The 15983-nt window shown below is 30.3% G+C and overlaps 1 protein-coding gene across 1 annotated transcript; it reads left to right on the top strand.

Annotated features, from left to right (window-relative positions):
* The first annotated feature begins 14229 nt into the window (after positions 1-14229).
* LOC119603974 lies at positions 14230-14861 on the top strand. The gene is made up of 3 exons (XM_037956281.1): positions 14230-14382; positions 14460-14577; positions 14645-14861. The coding sequence occupies exons 1-3, from the start codon at positions 14283-14285 to the stop codon at positions 14766-14768; spliced, it is 342 nt and encodes a 113-aa protein (XP_037812209.1). The 5' UTR covers positions 14230-14282; the 3' UTR covers positions 14769-14861.
* Positions 14862-15983: the final 1122 nt, after the last annotated feature.

Here is a 15983-nt window from a genome sequence, read left to right as displayed (position 1 = left end):
TGTTAAAGTTCAAATTGATTTTTGATTTATGTTGGAGAGAAAAAATACAAATAAATGAGATTTTTTTATAAATTTAGATGAAATTTAAAAAATGTAGACAAAACTACTATTCAAGTAAACTCAAAGAGATACATTGTGGATTCAAATGTCTGTATGGAATGAGAGAAATGTATATGGATAACAGTTTCATAATGGCCCTATTTTATATTTTTAATATAATCCAGACTCATTGGATCCCGACTATAGTCTAGTCTATAGTCTCGGCAAAAATAAAAACAAACATAATCTAAAATCTTTTAACCTTTCAACTGAAAAATTGTTATTCAAATAAATCCCATGCATTTAACCACACAACCTCAAATATTACCCAGAAAAGCAACAAACACATATAAACACATGACATAAATATCACCCAAGAGAACAATCTACACCTACAAATCTTGCAAAGAATTGTAAACGCAATCAAAGAATCGTGTATGGTCAAAAACTCAGAAGAGTTTGCTAAACCTGGCAATATTGCTTAACATTTGTATGGCATAAATAAATCGTGACCAAACTTCTATATAGACACCATGTGTAAGAGTCAAACATGTGTACATTTATGGTGGCGGGCGGATATTTTTGTGATGGCGCTAAATATTACCACACAATCATTGAGGTCTGCTTGCCTGTATTGGCTCTTAATGGTTATTTTCATCCTTCGCATTTTTGCTTTTATCTTGTTGTGGTCTTCGTTAGCGGGACACTTGTGAATTTATTTTAAATTAAACAAAGTGAGTCTGATGTCAGGCATGTAACGAAATTAGCATCTTCTTACTGAGAAGAGATAAATCTAAAACTATACTAGACTAGCCTATCCTAAAGTCTAGTATAATTACCAAACTACAGTCTAGTCTATAGTCTAGTCTATAGTCTATAGTCTAGTCTATAGTCTAGTCTATAGTTAGTCTATAGTAGTTAGTCTATAGTCTAGTCTATAGTCTAGTCTATGTCTAGTCTATAGTCTAGTCTATAGTCTAGTCTATAGTCTAGTCTATAGTCTAGTCTATAGTCTAGTCTATAGTCTAGTCTTAGTCTAGTCTATAGTCTAGTCTATAGTCTAGTCTATAGTCTAGTCTATAGTCTAGTCTATAGTCTAGTCTATAGTCTAGTTATAGTCTAGTCTAGTCTAGTCTATAGTCTAGTCTATAGTCTAGTCTATAGTCTAGTCTATAGTCTAGTCTATAGTCTAGTCTATAGTCTAGTCTATAGTCTAGTCTATAGTCTAGTCTATAGTCTAGTCTATAGTTAGTCTATAGTCTAGTCTATAGTCTAGTCTAGTTAGTATAGTCTAGTCTATAGTCTAGTCTATAGTCTAGTCTATAGTATAGTCTATAGTCTAGTCTAGTCATAGTATAGGTCATAGTCTAGTCTAGTCTATAGTCTAGTCTAGTCTAGTCTAGTCTATAGTCTAGTCTATAGTCTAGTCTATAGTCTAGTCTATAGTATAGTCTATAGTATAGTCTATAGTATAGTCTATAGTCTAGTCTATAGTCTAGTCTATAGTCTAGTCTATAGTCTAGTCTATAGTCTAGTCTATAGTCTAGTCTATAGTCTAGTCTATAGTCTAGTCTATAGTCTAGTCTATAGTCTAGTCTATAGTCTAGTCTATAGTCTAGTCTATAGTCTAGTCTATAGTCTAGTCTATAGTCTAGTCTATAGTCTAGTCTATAGTCTAGTCTATAGTCTAGTCTATAGTCTAGTCTTCATAGTCTAGTCTATAGTCTAGTCTATAGTCTAGTCTATAGTCTAGTCTAGTCTAGTCTAGTCTATTATAGTCTAGTCTATAGTCTAGTCTATAGTCTAGTCTATAGTCTAGTCTATAGTCTAGTCCTATTAGTCTAGTCTATAGTCTAGTCTATAGTCTAGTCTATAGTCTAGTCTATAGTCTAGTCTATAGTCCTAGTCTATAGTCTAGTCTATAGTCTAGTCTATAGTCTAGTCCTATAGTCTAGTCTATAGTCTAGTCTATAGTCTAGTCTATAGTCTAGTCTATAGTCTAGTCTATAGTCTAGTCCTATAGTCTAGTCTATAGTCTAGTCTATAGTCGAGTCTATAGTCTAGTCTATAGTCTAGTCTATAGTCTAGTCTATAGTCTAGTCTATAGTCTAGTCTATAGTCTAGTCTATAGTCTAGTCTATAGGTCTAGTCTATAGTCTAGTCTATAGTCTAGTCTATAGTCTAGTCTATAGTCTAGTCTATAGTCTAGTCTATAGTCTAGTCTATAGTCTAGTCTATAGTCTAGTCTATAGTCTAGTCTATAGTCTAGTCTATAGTCTAGTCTATAGTCTAGTCTATAGTCTAGTCATAGTCTAGTCTATAGTCTAGTCTAGTCTAGTCTATAGTCTAGTCTATAGTCTAGTCTATAGTCTAGTCTAGTCTAGTCTATAGTCTAGTCTAGTCTTAGTCTATAGTCTAGTCTAGTCTATAGTCTAGTCTAGTAGTCTATAGTCTAGTCTATAGTCTAGTCTATAGTCTAGTCTATAGTCTAGTCTATAGTCTAGTCTATAGTCTAGTCTATAGTCTAGTCTATAGTCTAGTCTATAGTCTAGTCTATAGTCTAGTCTATAGTCTAGTCTATAGTCTAGTCTATAGTCTAGTCTATAGTCTAGTCTATAGTCTAGTCTATAGTCTAGTCTATAGTCTAGTCTATAGTCTAGTCTATAGTCTAGTCTATAGTCTAGTCTATAGTCTAGTCTATAGTCTAGTCTATAGTCTAGTCTATAGTCTAGTCTATAGTCTAGTCTATAGTCTAGTCTATAGTCTAGTCTATAGTCTAGTCTATAGTCTAGTCTATAGTCTAGTCTAGTCTAGTCTAGTCTAGTCTAGTCTAGTCTATAGTCTAGTCTATAGTCTAGTCTATAGTCTAGGGTATAGTCTAGTCTATAGTCTAGGTATAGTCTAGTCTATAGTCTAGTGTATAGTCTAGTCTATAGTCTAGGGTATAGTCTAGTTATAGTCTAATCTATAGTCTTCTCTAAAGTCTAGTCTATAGTATTATTTATAGTCTAGTCTTTAGTCTAGTGTTGGGTCTAGTCTATAGTCTAGTCTATTGTCTAGTATAATCTATAGTCCGGTCTATTTTCTAGTCTAGTAAAAAGGTCACATGGTTTTCAATTACGAGCTTTCAACTACAAATATTGACATCTTATATTTGCCACATTTATAAATTTTATTAAATCATATATTAAAAACTTAATAGAGGAAGTGAAAAGCTACATTATCTTTTATAACAAAATTCCATTAAAGATTTTTAAACTAAAAGCTAATTTCCATTAAAAACTTTTAAATTTTCTATCTTGACATAAGACCGCTGTAATAATAATTTACAATTCTTAAACAGCTTTAAAAAAACAAACACCCTCAATTTCTCTGTCTGGTACATTACCGCCCATCATATTTAATGATATATGATACAAATTTTCATTTTCTTATTGACACAGTCTTTAATCATCTATGATTATTTGTAGTTTTCCAAGTAAAACTTAAAAACAAAATTTGCAATTATAAGTGAAAAATTACTAACATTTAAACTGCAGCCTTTGGATAATTTATATATGAGAAATAAATAGTAATAGTTTTCTCAACCAGGAAAATATGTAAAACATAAATCCTATAATATATGATTAAAAAATACGTAATAATAAATGATCATATACCATATAGATTAAAAACTTTCTCTGATTTAAAGTTAAACTTGATTCTAAAAAAAACGCTATTCCCATTTTCCATTTAACGGTGGAAACTCTTTTATCCCAAATTTTCTTTTCCTTTCAAGATCACAATTCCTAAATTACCATGGAAATGTTAATGTAAGTTTGTACCTCTAATAACAGTAGTTATGCAGGCATCTAATTGCAACCAGTAATTTCATTTATAGAAATTTATACCGAAACCCACGAACAAATTTGAAGTTTTTAATGTGTCTCATCAAAATGTCAGTTTTAATGGCAGGCCTTTGGGCAAACAGAAAAAACAACTCTCTTGCACTTGCATTGTAAGCAGCAGTGTGTCAGTTATGTTGGACATCTTCGTGCCATATTAAACACTTTATCTCCTGCAATATGTGGCAGCTACATACATATATACATAAATATTAGCCAAGCTAAAGCAATTATCATTTCAACATATAAATATATACCATAGTATGTGGCAGCTACAAGGAAGAAAATAAGTTTTTGTTAAATACTTTTTTCAAATGCAAAAAGAAATTTTAGTTTTACATATAGTCAAGGCCACCAATATAGAATTTGCATCGTTTTGTTTTCGGAAACTAGTACCATGTTGCTACAGACAAAATCATTCCTCTCAGCTTGCGATCATCAAATCATCATCTTTTAACTCATCAGCGAGCGTACGCCAAGTTTTGTAAGTGTTAGCTGTCATTTTGTGCAAATAAACTTGGTGTTTTACAAATTCCAGGTTTTTCTTTCTGTGCACCATGGCAGATTTTTAATGAAAAGCTTCAATTGTAAACTAAAGTCTTCGGACGTATCTTATTTCTTCTTAAAGATATGTAAAAGTTTTAAACAACGGCTTTCCGCAAAAATGTAAATATTCGGCAAAGCTTAGAGATAGATGACTCGAAAAACTGACATAATGTTCGGATTAAGCAAAGCTACGAAAAACTTAGTTAGTTAGCTAGTTAGTTAGTTAGTTAGTTAGTAGTTAGTTAGTTAGTTAGTTAGTTAGTTAGTAGTTAGTTAGTTAGTTAGTTAGTTAGTTAGGTTAGTTAGTTAGTTAGTTAGTTAGTTAGTTAGTTAGTTAGTTAGTAGTAGTTAGTTAGTTAGTTAGTTAGTTAGTTAGTTAGTTAGTTAGTTAGTTAGTTAGTTAGTTAGTTAGTTAGTTAGTAGTTAGTTAGTTAGTTAGTTAGTTAGTTAGTTAGTTAGTTAGTTAGTTAGTTAGTTAGTTAGTTAGTTAGTTAGTTAGTTAGTAGTTAGTTAGTTAGTTAGTTAGTAGTTAGTTAGTTAGTTAGTTAGTTAGTTAGTAGTTAGTTAGTTAGTTAGTTAGTTAGTTAGTTAGTAGTTAGTTAGTAGTTAGTTAGTTAGTTAGTTAGTTAGTTAGTTAGTTAGTTAGTTAGTTAGTTAGTAGTTAGTTAGTTAGTTAGTTAGTTAGTTAGTTAGTTAGTTAGTTAGTTAGTTAGTTAGTTAGTTAGTTAGTTAGTTAGTAGTTAGTAGTTAGTTAGTTAGTTAGTAGTTAGTTAGTTAGTTAGTTAGTTAGTTAGTTAGTTAGTTAGTTAGTTAGTTAGTTAGTAGTTAGTTAGTTAGTTAGTTAGTTAGTTAGTTAGTTAGTTAGTTAGTTAGTTAGTTAGTTAGTTAGTTAGTTAGTTAGTTAGTTAGTTAGTAGTTAGTTAGTTAGTTAGTTAGTTAGTTAGTTAGTTAGTTAGTTAGTAGTTAGTTAGTTAGTTAGTTAGTTAGTTAGTTAGTTAGTTAGTTAGTTAGTTAGTTAGTTAGTTAGTTAGTTAGTTAGTAGTTAGTTAGTTAGTTAGTTAGTTAGTTAGTTAGTTAGTTAGTTAGTTAGTTAGTAGTTAGTTAGTTAGTTAGTTAGTTAGTTAGTTAGTTAGTTAGTTAGTTAGTTAGTTAGTTAGTTAGTTAGTTAGTAGTTAGTTAGTTAGTTAGTTAGTTAGTTAGTTAGTTAGTTAGTTAGTTAGTTAGTTAGTTAGTTAGTTAGTAGTTAGTTAGTTAGTTAGTAGTTAGTTAGTTAGTTAGTTAGTTAGTTAGTTAGTTAGTTAGTTAGTTAGTTAGTTAGTTAGTTAGTTAGTTAGTTAGTTAGTTAGTTAGTTAGTTAGTTAGTTAGTTAGTTAGTTAGTTAGTTAGTTAGTTAGTTAGTTAGTTAGTTAGTTAGTTAGTAGTTAGTTAGTTAGTTAGTTAGTTAGTTAGTTAGTTAGTTAGTTAGTTAGTAGTAGTTAGTTAGTTAGTTAGTTAGTTAGTTAGTTAGTTAGTTAGTTAGTTAGTTAGTTAGTTAGTTAGTTAGTTAGTTAGTTAGTTAGTTAGTTAGTTAGTTAGTTAGTTAGTTAGTTAGTTAGTTAGTTAGTTAGTTAGTAGTTAGTTAGTAGTTAGTTAGTTAGTTAGTTAGTTAGTTAGTTAGTTAGTTAGTTAGTTAGTTAGTTAGTTAGTTAGTTAGTTAGTTAGTTAGTTAGTTAGTTAGTTAGTTAGTTAGTTAGTTAGTAGTTAGTTAGTTAGTTAGTTAGTTAGTTAGTTAGTTAGTTAGTTAGAGTTAGTTAGTTAGTTAGTTAGTTAGTTAGTTAGTTAGTTAGTTAGTTAGTAGTTAGTTAGTTAGTTAGTTAGTTAGTTAGTTAGTTAGTTAGTTAGTTAGTAGTTAGTTAGTTAGTTAGTTAGTAGTTAGTTAGTTAGTTAGTTAGTTAGTTAGTTAGTTAGTTAGTTAGTTAGTTAGTTAGTTAGTTAGTTAGGTTAGTTAGTTAGTTAGTTAGTAGTTAGTTAGTTAGTTAGTTAGTAGTTAGTTAGTTAGTTAGTAGTTAGTAGTTAGTTAGTTAGTTAGTTAGTTAGTTAGTTAGTTAGTTAGTTAGTTAGTTAGTTAGTTAGTTAGTTAGTTAGTTAGTTAGTTAGTTAGTTAGTTAGTTAGTTAGTTAGTTAGTTAGTTAGTTAGTTAGTTAGTTAGTTAGTTAGTTAGTTAGTTAGTTAGTTAGTTAGTAGTTAGTTAGTTAGTTAGTTAGTTAGTTAGTTAGTTAGTTAGTTAGTTAGTTAGTTAGTTAGTTAGTTAGTTAGTTAGTTAGTTAGTTAGTTAGTTAGTTAGTTAGTTAGTTAGTTAGTTAGTTAGTTAGTTAGTTAGTTAGTTAGTTAGTTAGTTAGTTAGTTAGTTAGTTAGTTAGTTAGTTAGTTAGTTAGTTAGTAGTTAGTTAGTTAGTTAGTTAGTTAGTTAGTTAGTTAGTTAGTTAGTTAGTTAGTTAGTTAGTTAGTTAGTAGTTAGTTAGTAGTAGTTAGTTAGTTAGTTAGTTAGTTAGTTAGTTAGTTAGTAGTTAGTTAGTTAGTTAGTTAGTTAGTTAGTAGTTAGTTAGTTAGTTAGTTAGTTAGTTAGTTAGTTAGTTAGTTAGTTAGTTAGTTAGTTAGTTAGTTAGTTAGTTAGTTAGTTAGTTAGTTAGTTAGTTAGTTAGTTAGTTAGTTAGTTAGTTAGTTAGTTAGTTAGTTAGTTAGTTAGTTAGTTAGTTAGTTAGTTAGTTAGTTAGTTAGTTAGTTAGTAGTTAGTTAGTTAGTAGTAGTTAGTTAGTTAGTTAGTTAGTTAGTTAGTTAGTTAGTTAGTTAGTTAGTTAGTCTGGTCTAAAGTCTAGATTTCAATCTAGTATATAGACTATATAGTCTAGTCTATGTCTAGTCTATAGTCTAGTCTATAGTCTAGTCTATAGTCTAGTCTATAGTCTAGTCTATAGTCTAGTCTATAGTCTAGTCTATAGTCTAGTCTATAGTCTAGTCTTAGTTAGTCTATAGTCTAGTCTATAGTCTAGTCTATAGTCTAGTCTATAGTCTAGTCTATAGTCTAGTCTATAGTCTAGTCTATAGTCTAGTCTATAGTCTAGTCTATAGTCTAGTCTATAGTCTAGTCTATAGTCTAGTCTATAGTCTAGTCTATAGTCTAGTCTATAGTCTAGTCTATAGTCTAGTCTATAGTCTAGTCTATAGTCTAGTCTATAGTCTAGTCTAAAGTCTAGTCCATAGTCTAGTCTATAGTCTGGTCTATAGTCTAGTCTATAGTCTAGTCTATAGTCTAGTCTATAGTCTAGTCTATAGTCTAGTCTATAGTCTAGTCTATAGTCTAGTCTATAGTCTAGTCTATAGTCTAGTCTATAGTCTAGTCTATAGTCTAGTCTATAGTCTAGTCTATAGTCTAGTCTATAGTCTAGTCTATAGTCTAGTCTATAGTCTAGTATATAGTCTAGTCTATATTCTAGTCTATAGTCTAGTCTATAGTCTAGTCTATAGTCTAGTCTATAGTCTAGTCTACAGTCTAGTCTATAGTCTACACTATAGTCTAGTCTATAGTCTAGTCTATAGTCTAGTCTATAGTCTATAGTCTAGTCTATAGTCTAGTCTATAGTCTAGTCTATAGTCTAGTCTATAGTTTAGTCTATAGTCTAGTCTATAGTCTAGTCTATAGTTTAGTCTATATTCTAGTCTATATTCTAGTCTATAGTCTAGTCTATAGTCTAGTATATAGCCTAGTCTATAGTTTAGTCTATCGTCCAGTCCAAAGTCTGGTCTACACTTTAGTCTATTGTTTAGTCTATAGTTTAGTGTATTCTGTAGTCTATACTCTAGCCTTTAGTCTAGTCTAATATATAGACTATTCTATAGTTTAGTCTAGTCTACAATTTAGTCTATAGTGTAGCCTAGTCTGGTCTAAAGTCTAGTCTATAGTCCAGTCTATAGTTCAGTGTATAGTGTAGTCTATAGTCTAGTCTACAATATAGTCTACAGTCTAGTCTATAGTCCAGTCTAATCTAGCCTACTAGTATAATCTAGTATATTGTCTATTCTATAGGCTAACTAGCTAATTAGTTAGTTGATTTGAAGAGGGGATGATACACTTCCGGGCTGACAGATTTCAGAAGGCACCTAGTTAGTTGGTACTTCGTTCCTATAATACTGCAACTGAGAATCGCCGGAATGGGTAGTATGTGGTCTCCACAAAGTTGATGTTATTTAAACTAATTTTGTCGATATATACTACATTACTGTCCAATATATGTACATTAGAGTGCTCCAAAAAAACGAAGTTGCGAATTTTGCCCGTCCCCCCCTCTAGAATTGTTCTATGGGTTGTAAAACTATGTCATACAAAAAATTAGGCTGATAGGATAACGTTAACAGGTGCCGCAACGGCACTAAAGTTTCCAAGTGCATTTACAAGGGGAAAAAATCGATTTTTTTCAGTTTTTGCTAAAATTTTGCCACTTAATAATAAACTTTACAATGTATTGTGATGGAATCGCAATGTACACATAATAAGCTTTTCGGAAAGATATAAAACATAAATATTGGTTGAAAACTTTCAGAGTTATTGCAAATTCCTCAGACCATTAACGTGTCTCACAGCACATGAATTCGAAATGTGACAAAAAAATTAACATTTTTTAGGAAATATTGTAAAAAAACATTTTGTTACTTAAAATATATCTATAATAACTAGAATGTTAGCTTTTGTCTTTATACGATAACGCAAACTTGTTCTCAGCTATGGTTAAAAAAGTTTGAATTTTTCAACGGCCGTTTCAAATCTCCAATTTCAGTTTTTTTGAAACTTTGTTAAACAAATTTTAAAATTTTTAGAAGATCTCATGGGGATTTATGGACAATAGATAAGGGAATAAAACGGTAAAAAAATTAGATCAATAATTCTTACAGTTTAGCTGTACCTGCGATTTGAACTCGGCGGATTTCGGGAAAATCGCATTTTTTTGTAATATATTAGAGAATACGTATTAATTTTTTACTGTTGTACATTTTAAACAAAGTATTTTCAGAGTATTATAGACCAGATAATATAAAATATATATTCCAAGTTTTATTCAATTCGGACATTCTTAACCCATAAAATGTGGAGTTCAAAGGTCAAATTTTGCTATATTTGGGAATTCTCAGTGTACCATATCGAAATATTATGTATTTGTCGGTCATATTTAATAAAGATGACTTGAATTTTTAGTATAAAGTCTTATGTTTAAAATAGCAGCGAAAAAAAGTAAAATTAACCCTTTAAAACACATGGGAAAAATTTAACCCCGAAGATCAAAAAATCGTAAAAACACTATCCATTTGAATAATGCTCTATATAATTAGAGGAATAACATAAATAAAACAAAAAAATATATATTAGGTATAAAAACTTATGAATTAACCCTTTTTGAACCTATAAAGTTTGTATTTTTAGACATATTATGTCGAAAATGGTCCGAAAAAATGGACTACATAAATTATCAGTTTTAAAAACAAAATTTTTCTTTTAAAAATGTACACCTATAGTTTACTCCATAGTCGAAAAGGGTTAAAGTATAATTTTTTATACTTAATATATACGTTTTTGTTATATTTCTGCTATTTCTCTAATTATATAGAGCTTTATTCAAATGGATAGTGCTTTTTCAAATTTTTGAACTTTGGTGTTAAATTGTTCCCAAGTGCCTTAAAGTGTTAATTTACCTTTTTTTCACTCTATTTTAAATATCGGACTTTATACGATAAATTCCAGTAATTTTTGGTAAATATGGCCAACAAATAAATAATATTTTAATATGGTGCACTGAGAATTCCCAAATATAGCAAAATTTAACCTTTGAACTCCACATTTTATGGGTTAAGAATGTCCGAATTGAATAAAACTTGGAATATATATTTTATATTATCTGGTCTATAATACTCTGAAAATACTTTGTTTAAAATGTACAACAGTAAAAAATTAATACGTATTCTCTAATATATTACAAAAAAATGCGATTTTCCCGAAATCCGCCGAGTTCAAATCGCAGGTACAGCTAAACTGTAAGAATTATTGATCTAATTTTTTTACCGTTTTATTCCCTTATCTATTGTCCATAAATTCCCATGAGATCTTCTAAAAATTTTAAAATTTCTTTAACAAAGTTTCAAAAAAACTGAAATTGGAGATTTGAAACGGCCGTTGAAAAAATCAAACTTTTTTGACCATAGCTGAGAACAAGTTTGCGTTATCGTATAAGGACAAAAGCTAGTATTCAAGTAATTTTTAGTATATTTTAAGTAACAAAATGGTTTTTTTACAATATGTCCTAAAAAATTTTAATTTTTTTGTCACATTTCGAATTCATGTGCTGTGAGACACGTTAATGGCCTGGGGAATTTGCAATAACTTTAAAAATTTTCAACCAATTTTTGTGTTTTATATCTTTCTGAAATGCTTATTCTGTGCACATTACGATTCCTTTACAATAAAGTGCAAAGTTTATTATTAAGTTGCAAAATTTGAGCAAAAACTGAAAAAAATCGATTTTTTCCCCTTGTAAATGCACTTGGAAACTTCTGAGCCGTTGCGGCACCTGTTAACGTTATCCTATCAGCCTAATTTTTTGCATGACATAGTTTTACAACCCATAGAACAATTCCAGAGGGGGGGACGGCCTGTCGGATAAATTTTTTTTTCCTTCATACAAGCTTGGAGCACTCTAATGTACATACATACATATGTATGTACCTCTTAATAATATATCTCATTTAAGTATAAGCTAAACTTATATAACTCTGGTATGCAATTCAATCAGATAAAAATACAATTATTGACGTCAGTTATCACTGTTCTTCCGTTCCCTCGCAATAATATAAATAAATGTCTTTAATTGATTTTTAGTCTTGTTTTAACAAGATTTATGCATTGTAGTTTACCTTGACAATGAAAGTGCCATGGTCTTTAATTACGTCTTGAGCTAATAATAATATTTCTTTTACTCATATTAGATAAGTAGTATTATATTTTTATAGGGTAATGAACTGTTTGTTTTTTGAATAAATAACAAATTAATAAATAAATATTTGGCCGTTTTACAGTTTAGAAAATAAACAAAGTTTTTTGAAAACAAAGTGCAAGAAAAACAAGTAACTATAAAAAATTGGGGAATTTCGGAATTATTTTATTTAAACTGAAATGTGAGATTAATTGGTTGTTTTCTGATAAAGTTAATTTTAGAACAATGAAGGATAGAAATACAGTGATTATAATGGAACTAATATTGATATACTTTTAGATACGAAAACCCTAACGGGCTCTCCGATGATCCGATTGGATTGGACTATAGACTAGACTATAGACTAGACGATAGACAAGAATATAGACTAGACTACAGACTAGACTATAGACTAGACTATAGACTAGACTATAGACTAGACTATAGACTAGATTATAGACTAGACTATAGACTAGACTATAGACTAGACTATAGACTAGATTATAGACTAGACTATAGACTAGACTATAGACTAGACTATAGACTAGACTATAGACTAGACTATAGACTAGACAATAGACTAGACTATAGACTAGACTCTAGACTAGACTATAGACTAGACTATAGACTAGACTATAGACTAGACTATAGACTAGACTTTAGACTAGACTTTAGACTAGACTTTAGACTAGACTTTAGACTAGACTTTAGACTAGACTATAGACTAGACTATAGACTAGACTATAGACTAGACTATAGACTAGACTATAAACTAGAATATAGACTGGACTATAGACTAGACTATAGACTAGACTATAGACTAGACTATAGACTAGACTATAGACTAGACTATAGACTAGACTTTAGACTAGACTATAGACTAGACTATAGACTAGACTATAGACTAGAATATAGACTAGACTATAGACTAGACTTTAGACTAGACTTTAGACTAGACTATAGACTAGACTCTAGACTAGACTATAGACTAGACTATAGACTAGACTATAGACTAGACTATAGACTAGAATATAGACTAGACTATAGACTAGACTATAGACTAGACTATAGACTAAACTATAGACTATACTATAGACAAGACTTTAGACTAGACTATAGACTAGACTTTAGATTAGACAATAGACTAGACTTTAGACTAGACTTTAGACTAGACTAGACTAGACTATGGACTAGACTATAGACTAGACTATAGACTAGACTATAGACTACTAGACTAGACTATAGACTAGACTATAGACTAGACTATAGACTAGACTATAGACTAGACTATAGACTAGACTATAGACTAGACTATAGACTAGACTATAGACTAGACTATAGACTAGACTATAGACTAGACTATAGACTAGACTATAGACTAGACTATAGACTAGACTATAGACTAGACTATAGACTAGACTATAGACTAGACTATAGACTAGACTATAGACTAGACTATAGACTAGACTATAGACTAGACTATAGACTAGACTATAGACTAGACTATAGACTGGACTATAGGACTAGACTATAGACTTGACTATAGACTAGACTATAGACTAGACTATAGACTAGACTATAGACTAGACTATAGATTAGACTATAGACTAGACTATAGATTAGACTATAGACTAGACTATAGATTAGACTATAGACTAGACTATAGACTAGACTATAGACTAGACTATAGACTAGACTATAGACTAGACTATAGACTAGACTATAGACTAGACTATAGACTAGACTATAGACTAGACTATAGACTAGACTATAGACTAGACTATAGACTAGACTATAGACTAGACTATAGACTAGACTATAGACTAGACTATAGACTAGACTATAGACTAGACTATAGACTAGACTATAGACTAGACTATAGACTAGACTATAGACTAGACTATAGACTAGACTATAGACTAGACTATAGACTAGACTATAGACTAGACTATAGACTAGACTATAGACTAGACTATAGACTAGACTATAGACTAGACTATAGACTAGACTATAGACTAGACTATAGACTAGACTATAGACTAGACTATAGACTAGACTATAGACTAGACTATAGACTAGACTATAGACTAGACTATAGACTAGACTATAGACTAGACTATAGACTAGACTATAGACTAGACTATAGACTAGACTATAGACTAGACTATAGACTAGACTATAGACTAGACTATAGACTAGACTATAGACTAGACTATAGACTAGACTATAGACTAGACTATAGACTAGACTATAGACTAGACTATAGACTAGACTAGACTAGACTATAGACTAGACTATAGACTAGACTATAGACTAGACTATAGACTAGACTATAGACTAGACTATAGACTAGACTATAGACTAGACTATAGACTAGACTATAGACTAGACTATAGACTAGACTATAGACTAGACTATAGACTATAGACTAGACTATAGACTAGACTATCCGACGATCAAGATGTCTTTACTTTTACATTAGAATCTGAAAAAGATCAATTTTATAAAAACTAAAAATCCCATTTTTTTACAACCCTTAAACACTGTTCAACCAAAAATATTTTTATTCGTATAAATATAAACAAATTAAAAATGTATATATAATTTTCTCAAAAAATTAAATATAGAACAACTTCATCATTCTAGCGATGACTAAACCGATAAGAATACACTTCTAGTTCTTCTTATACGTCTACACTGTTTTTTTTTTTCATTTCATTTTATTTAATTACCATTTTGTTTGTGTTTATTTTAATTTAAAATCGCAAACCTTTCTCAAGCAACTAATTAGTTGAATTCTAACACTGAAAGCAGCAACATGAAATTTGAACTTCTAGTATTGAGTCTTATATTTGTCAGATTAACGCTGAAAGCTAAAGTTTCAGCAGAAGTAACTATCGGTACATATGCCGATCCAAGTAAGTAAAATATAAAAAATACTTTTAACTAAAAAATGCAGAAAAATTACACATACTTGTCGTTTTGTCCAACTCAGGTCATCCCGGTCAATGTGTGTTGCAACAATTAGTTTTATCTCCCGGTGCGGTAGCTAAACATCCCGAGATGTGTGCCAAAATTACCTGCCACGATAATAGCAAAGCCTCCATAGTCACGTAGGTTTATGTTTATATATGTTTTGTAATTCTATGTTTAATTTAATCTTCATTCAATTTATTACAGTTGTGCTACCATGATACCCCCTGAAGGCTGTACAGTGGGAGAACCTGTAGATCCTGAGGCCAATTATCCAAACTGTTGTCGCAAGAAGATTATTTGTAAAAATGGTTTAGTATTTAATAGTTAGGCAGGCGTATTTATTTTACTTTTAGTGATAGTTGTAGTGCAAAGTAATTGTAATAAAGTTTTGTTATTTATTTTGTTAAAATATTTAAAATTATATACACTGTTTTATTCAGAAAAAATATTATATTTTACAGACAACACTTGGATCAAAATTATCAATGTTTGAACTATCCTTCCACGAGGAAATTTGTGTATATTAAATTGAAGTGTTCTTATCATGTGTTTTGTAAAAGTGTTTTTAAATATCCTTTAATAGATCTAAAAGTGTCAAGTTGACAGTGTTTTTAATTTTGAATTAATTTGACAAAAACCGTTCTGAACTGATCTGTGATAGAACAACTATCATAGCCCAAACTTTATTTGTCAGACACAATTACTTGCTTAATGCTGTATCGGTTTCCTTTCTGCGAAGGTCAATTAAAAACGATCCAGAATATGTATATGAAACTATCTAGATATAGCACTAGAATAGATCATAATCCATACGACTACAAGCTTTACTATAGACTATACTATAGACTATAGACTAGACTATAGACTAGACTATAGACTAGACTATAGACTAGACTATAGACTAGACTATAGACTAAACTATAGACTAGGACCTATAGACTAGACTATAGACTAGACTATAGACTAGACTATAGACTAGACTATAGACTAGACTATAGACTAGACTATAGACTAGACTATAGACTAGACTATAGACAGACTATAGACTAGACTATAGACTAGACTATAGACTAGACTACTAGACTAGACCTATAGACTAGACTATAGACTAGACTATAGACTAGACTATAGACTAGACTATAGACTAGACTATAGACTAGACCTATAGACTAGACTATAGACTAGACTATAGACTAGACTATAGACTAGACTATAGACTTAGACTATAGACCTAGACTGATAAGGACTAGACTATAGACTAGACTATAGACTAGACTTAGGACTAGACTATAGACTAGACTATAGACTAGACTATAGGGACTAGACTATAGACTAGACTATAGACTAGACTATAGACTAGACTATAGACTAGACTATAGACTAGACTATAGACTAGACTATAGACTAGACTATAGACTAGACTATAGACTAGACTATAGACTAGACTATAGACTAGACTATAGACTAGACTATAGACTAGACTACAGACTAGACTATAGACTAGACTACAGACTAGACTATAGACTACACTAGACTATAGACT

This window comes from Lucilia sericata, unplaced genomic scaffold, assembly GCF_015586225.1.
Source record: "Lucilia sericata isolate MDLA Ls3-8-SP2 unplaced genomic scaffold, ASM1558622v1 Contig000350F_arrow, whole genome shotgun sequence".
Classification (NCBI taxonomy): domain Eukaryota; kingdom Metazoa; phylum Arthropoda; class Insecta; order Diptera; family Calliphoridae; genus Lucilia; species Lucilia sericata.
The sequence above is the reverse complement of the archived record's forward strand: the minus strand, read 5'-3'. Positions and strand labels throughout refer to the sequence as shown.

Excerpts from the sequence above, each read along its gene's own strand:
- LOC119603974 (XM_037956281.1), top strand. The coding sequence starts at position 14,283 with ATGAAATTTGAACTTCTAGTATTGAGTCTTATATTTGTCAGATTAACG. Across the intron at positions 14,383-14,459 it reads CGGTACATATGCCGATCCAA|GTCATCCCGGTCAATGTGTG; the intron begins GTAAGTAAAATA and ends TGTCCAACTCAG. Across the intron at positions 14,578-14,644 it reads AGCAAAGCCTCCATAGTCAC|TTGTGCTACCATGATACCCC; the intron begins GTAGGTTTATGT and ends AATTTATTACAG.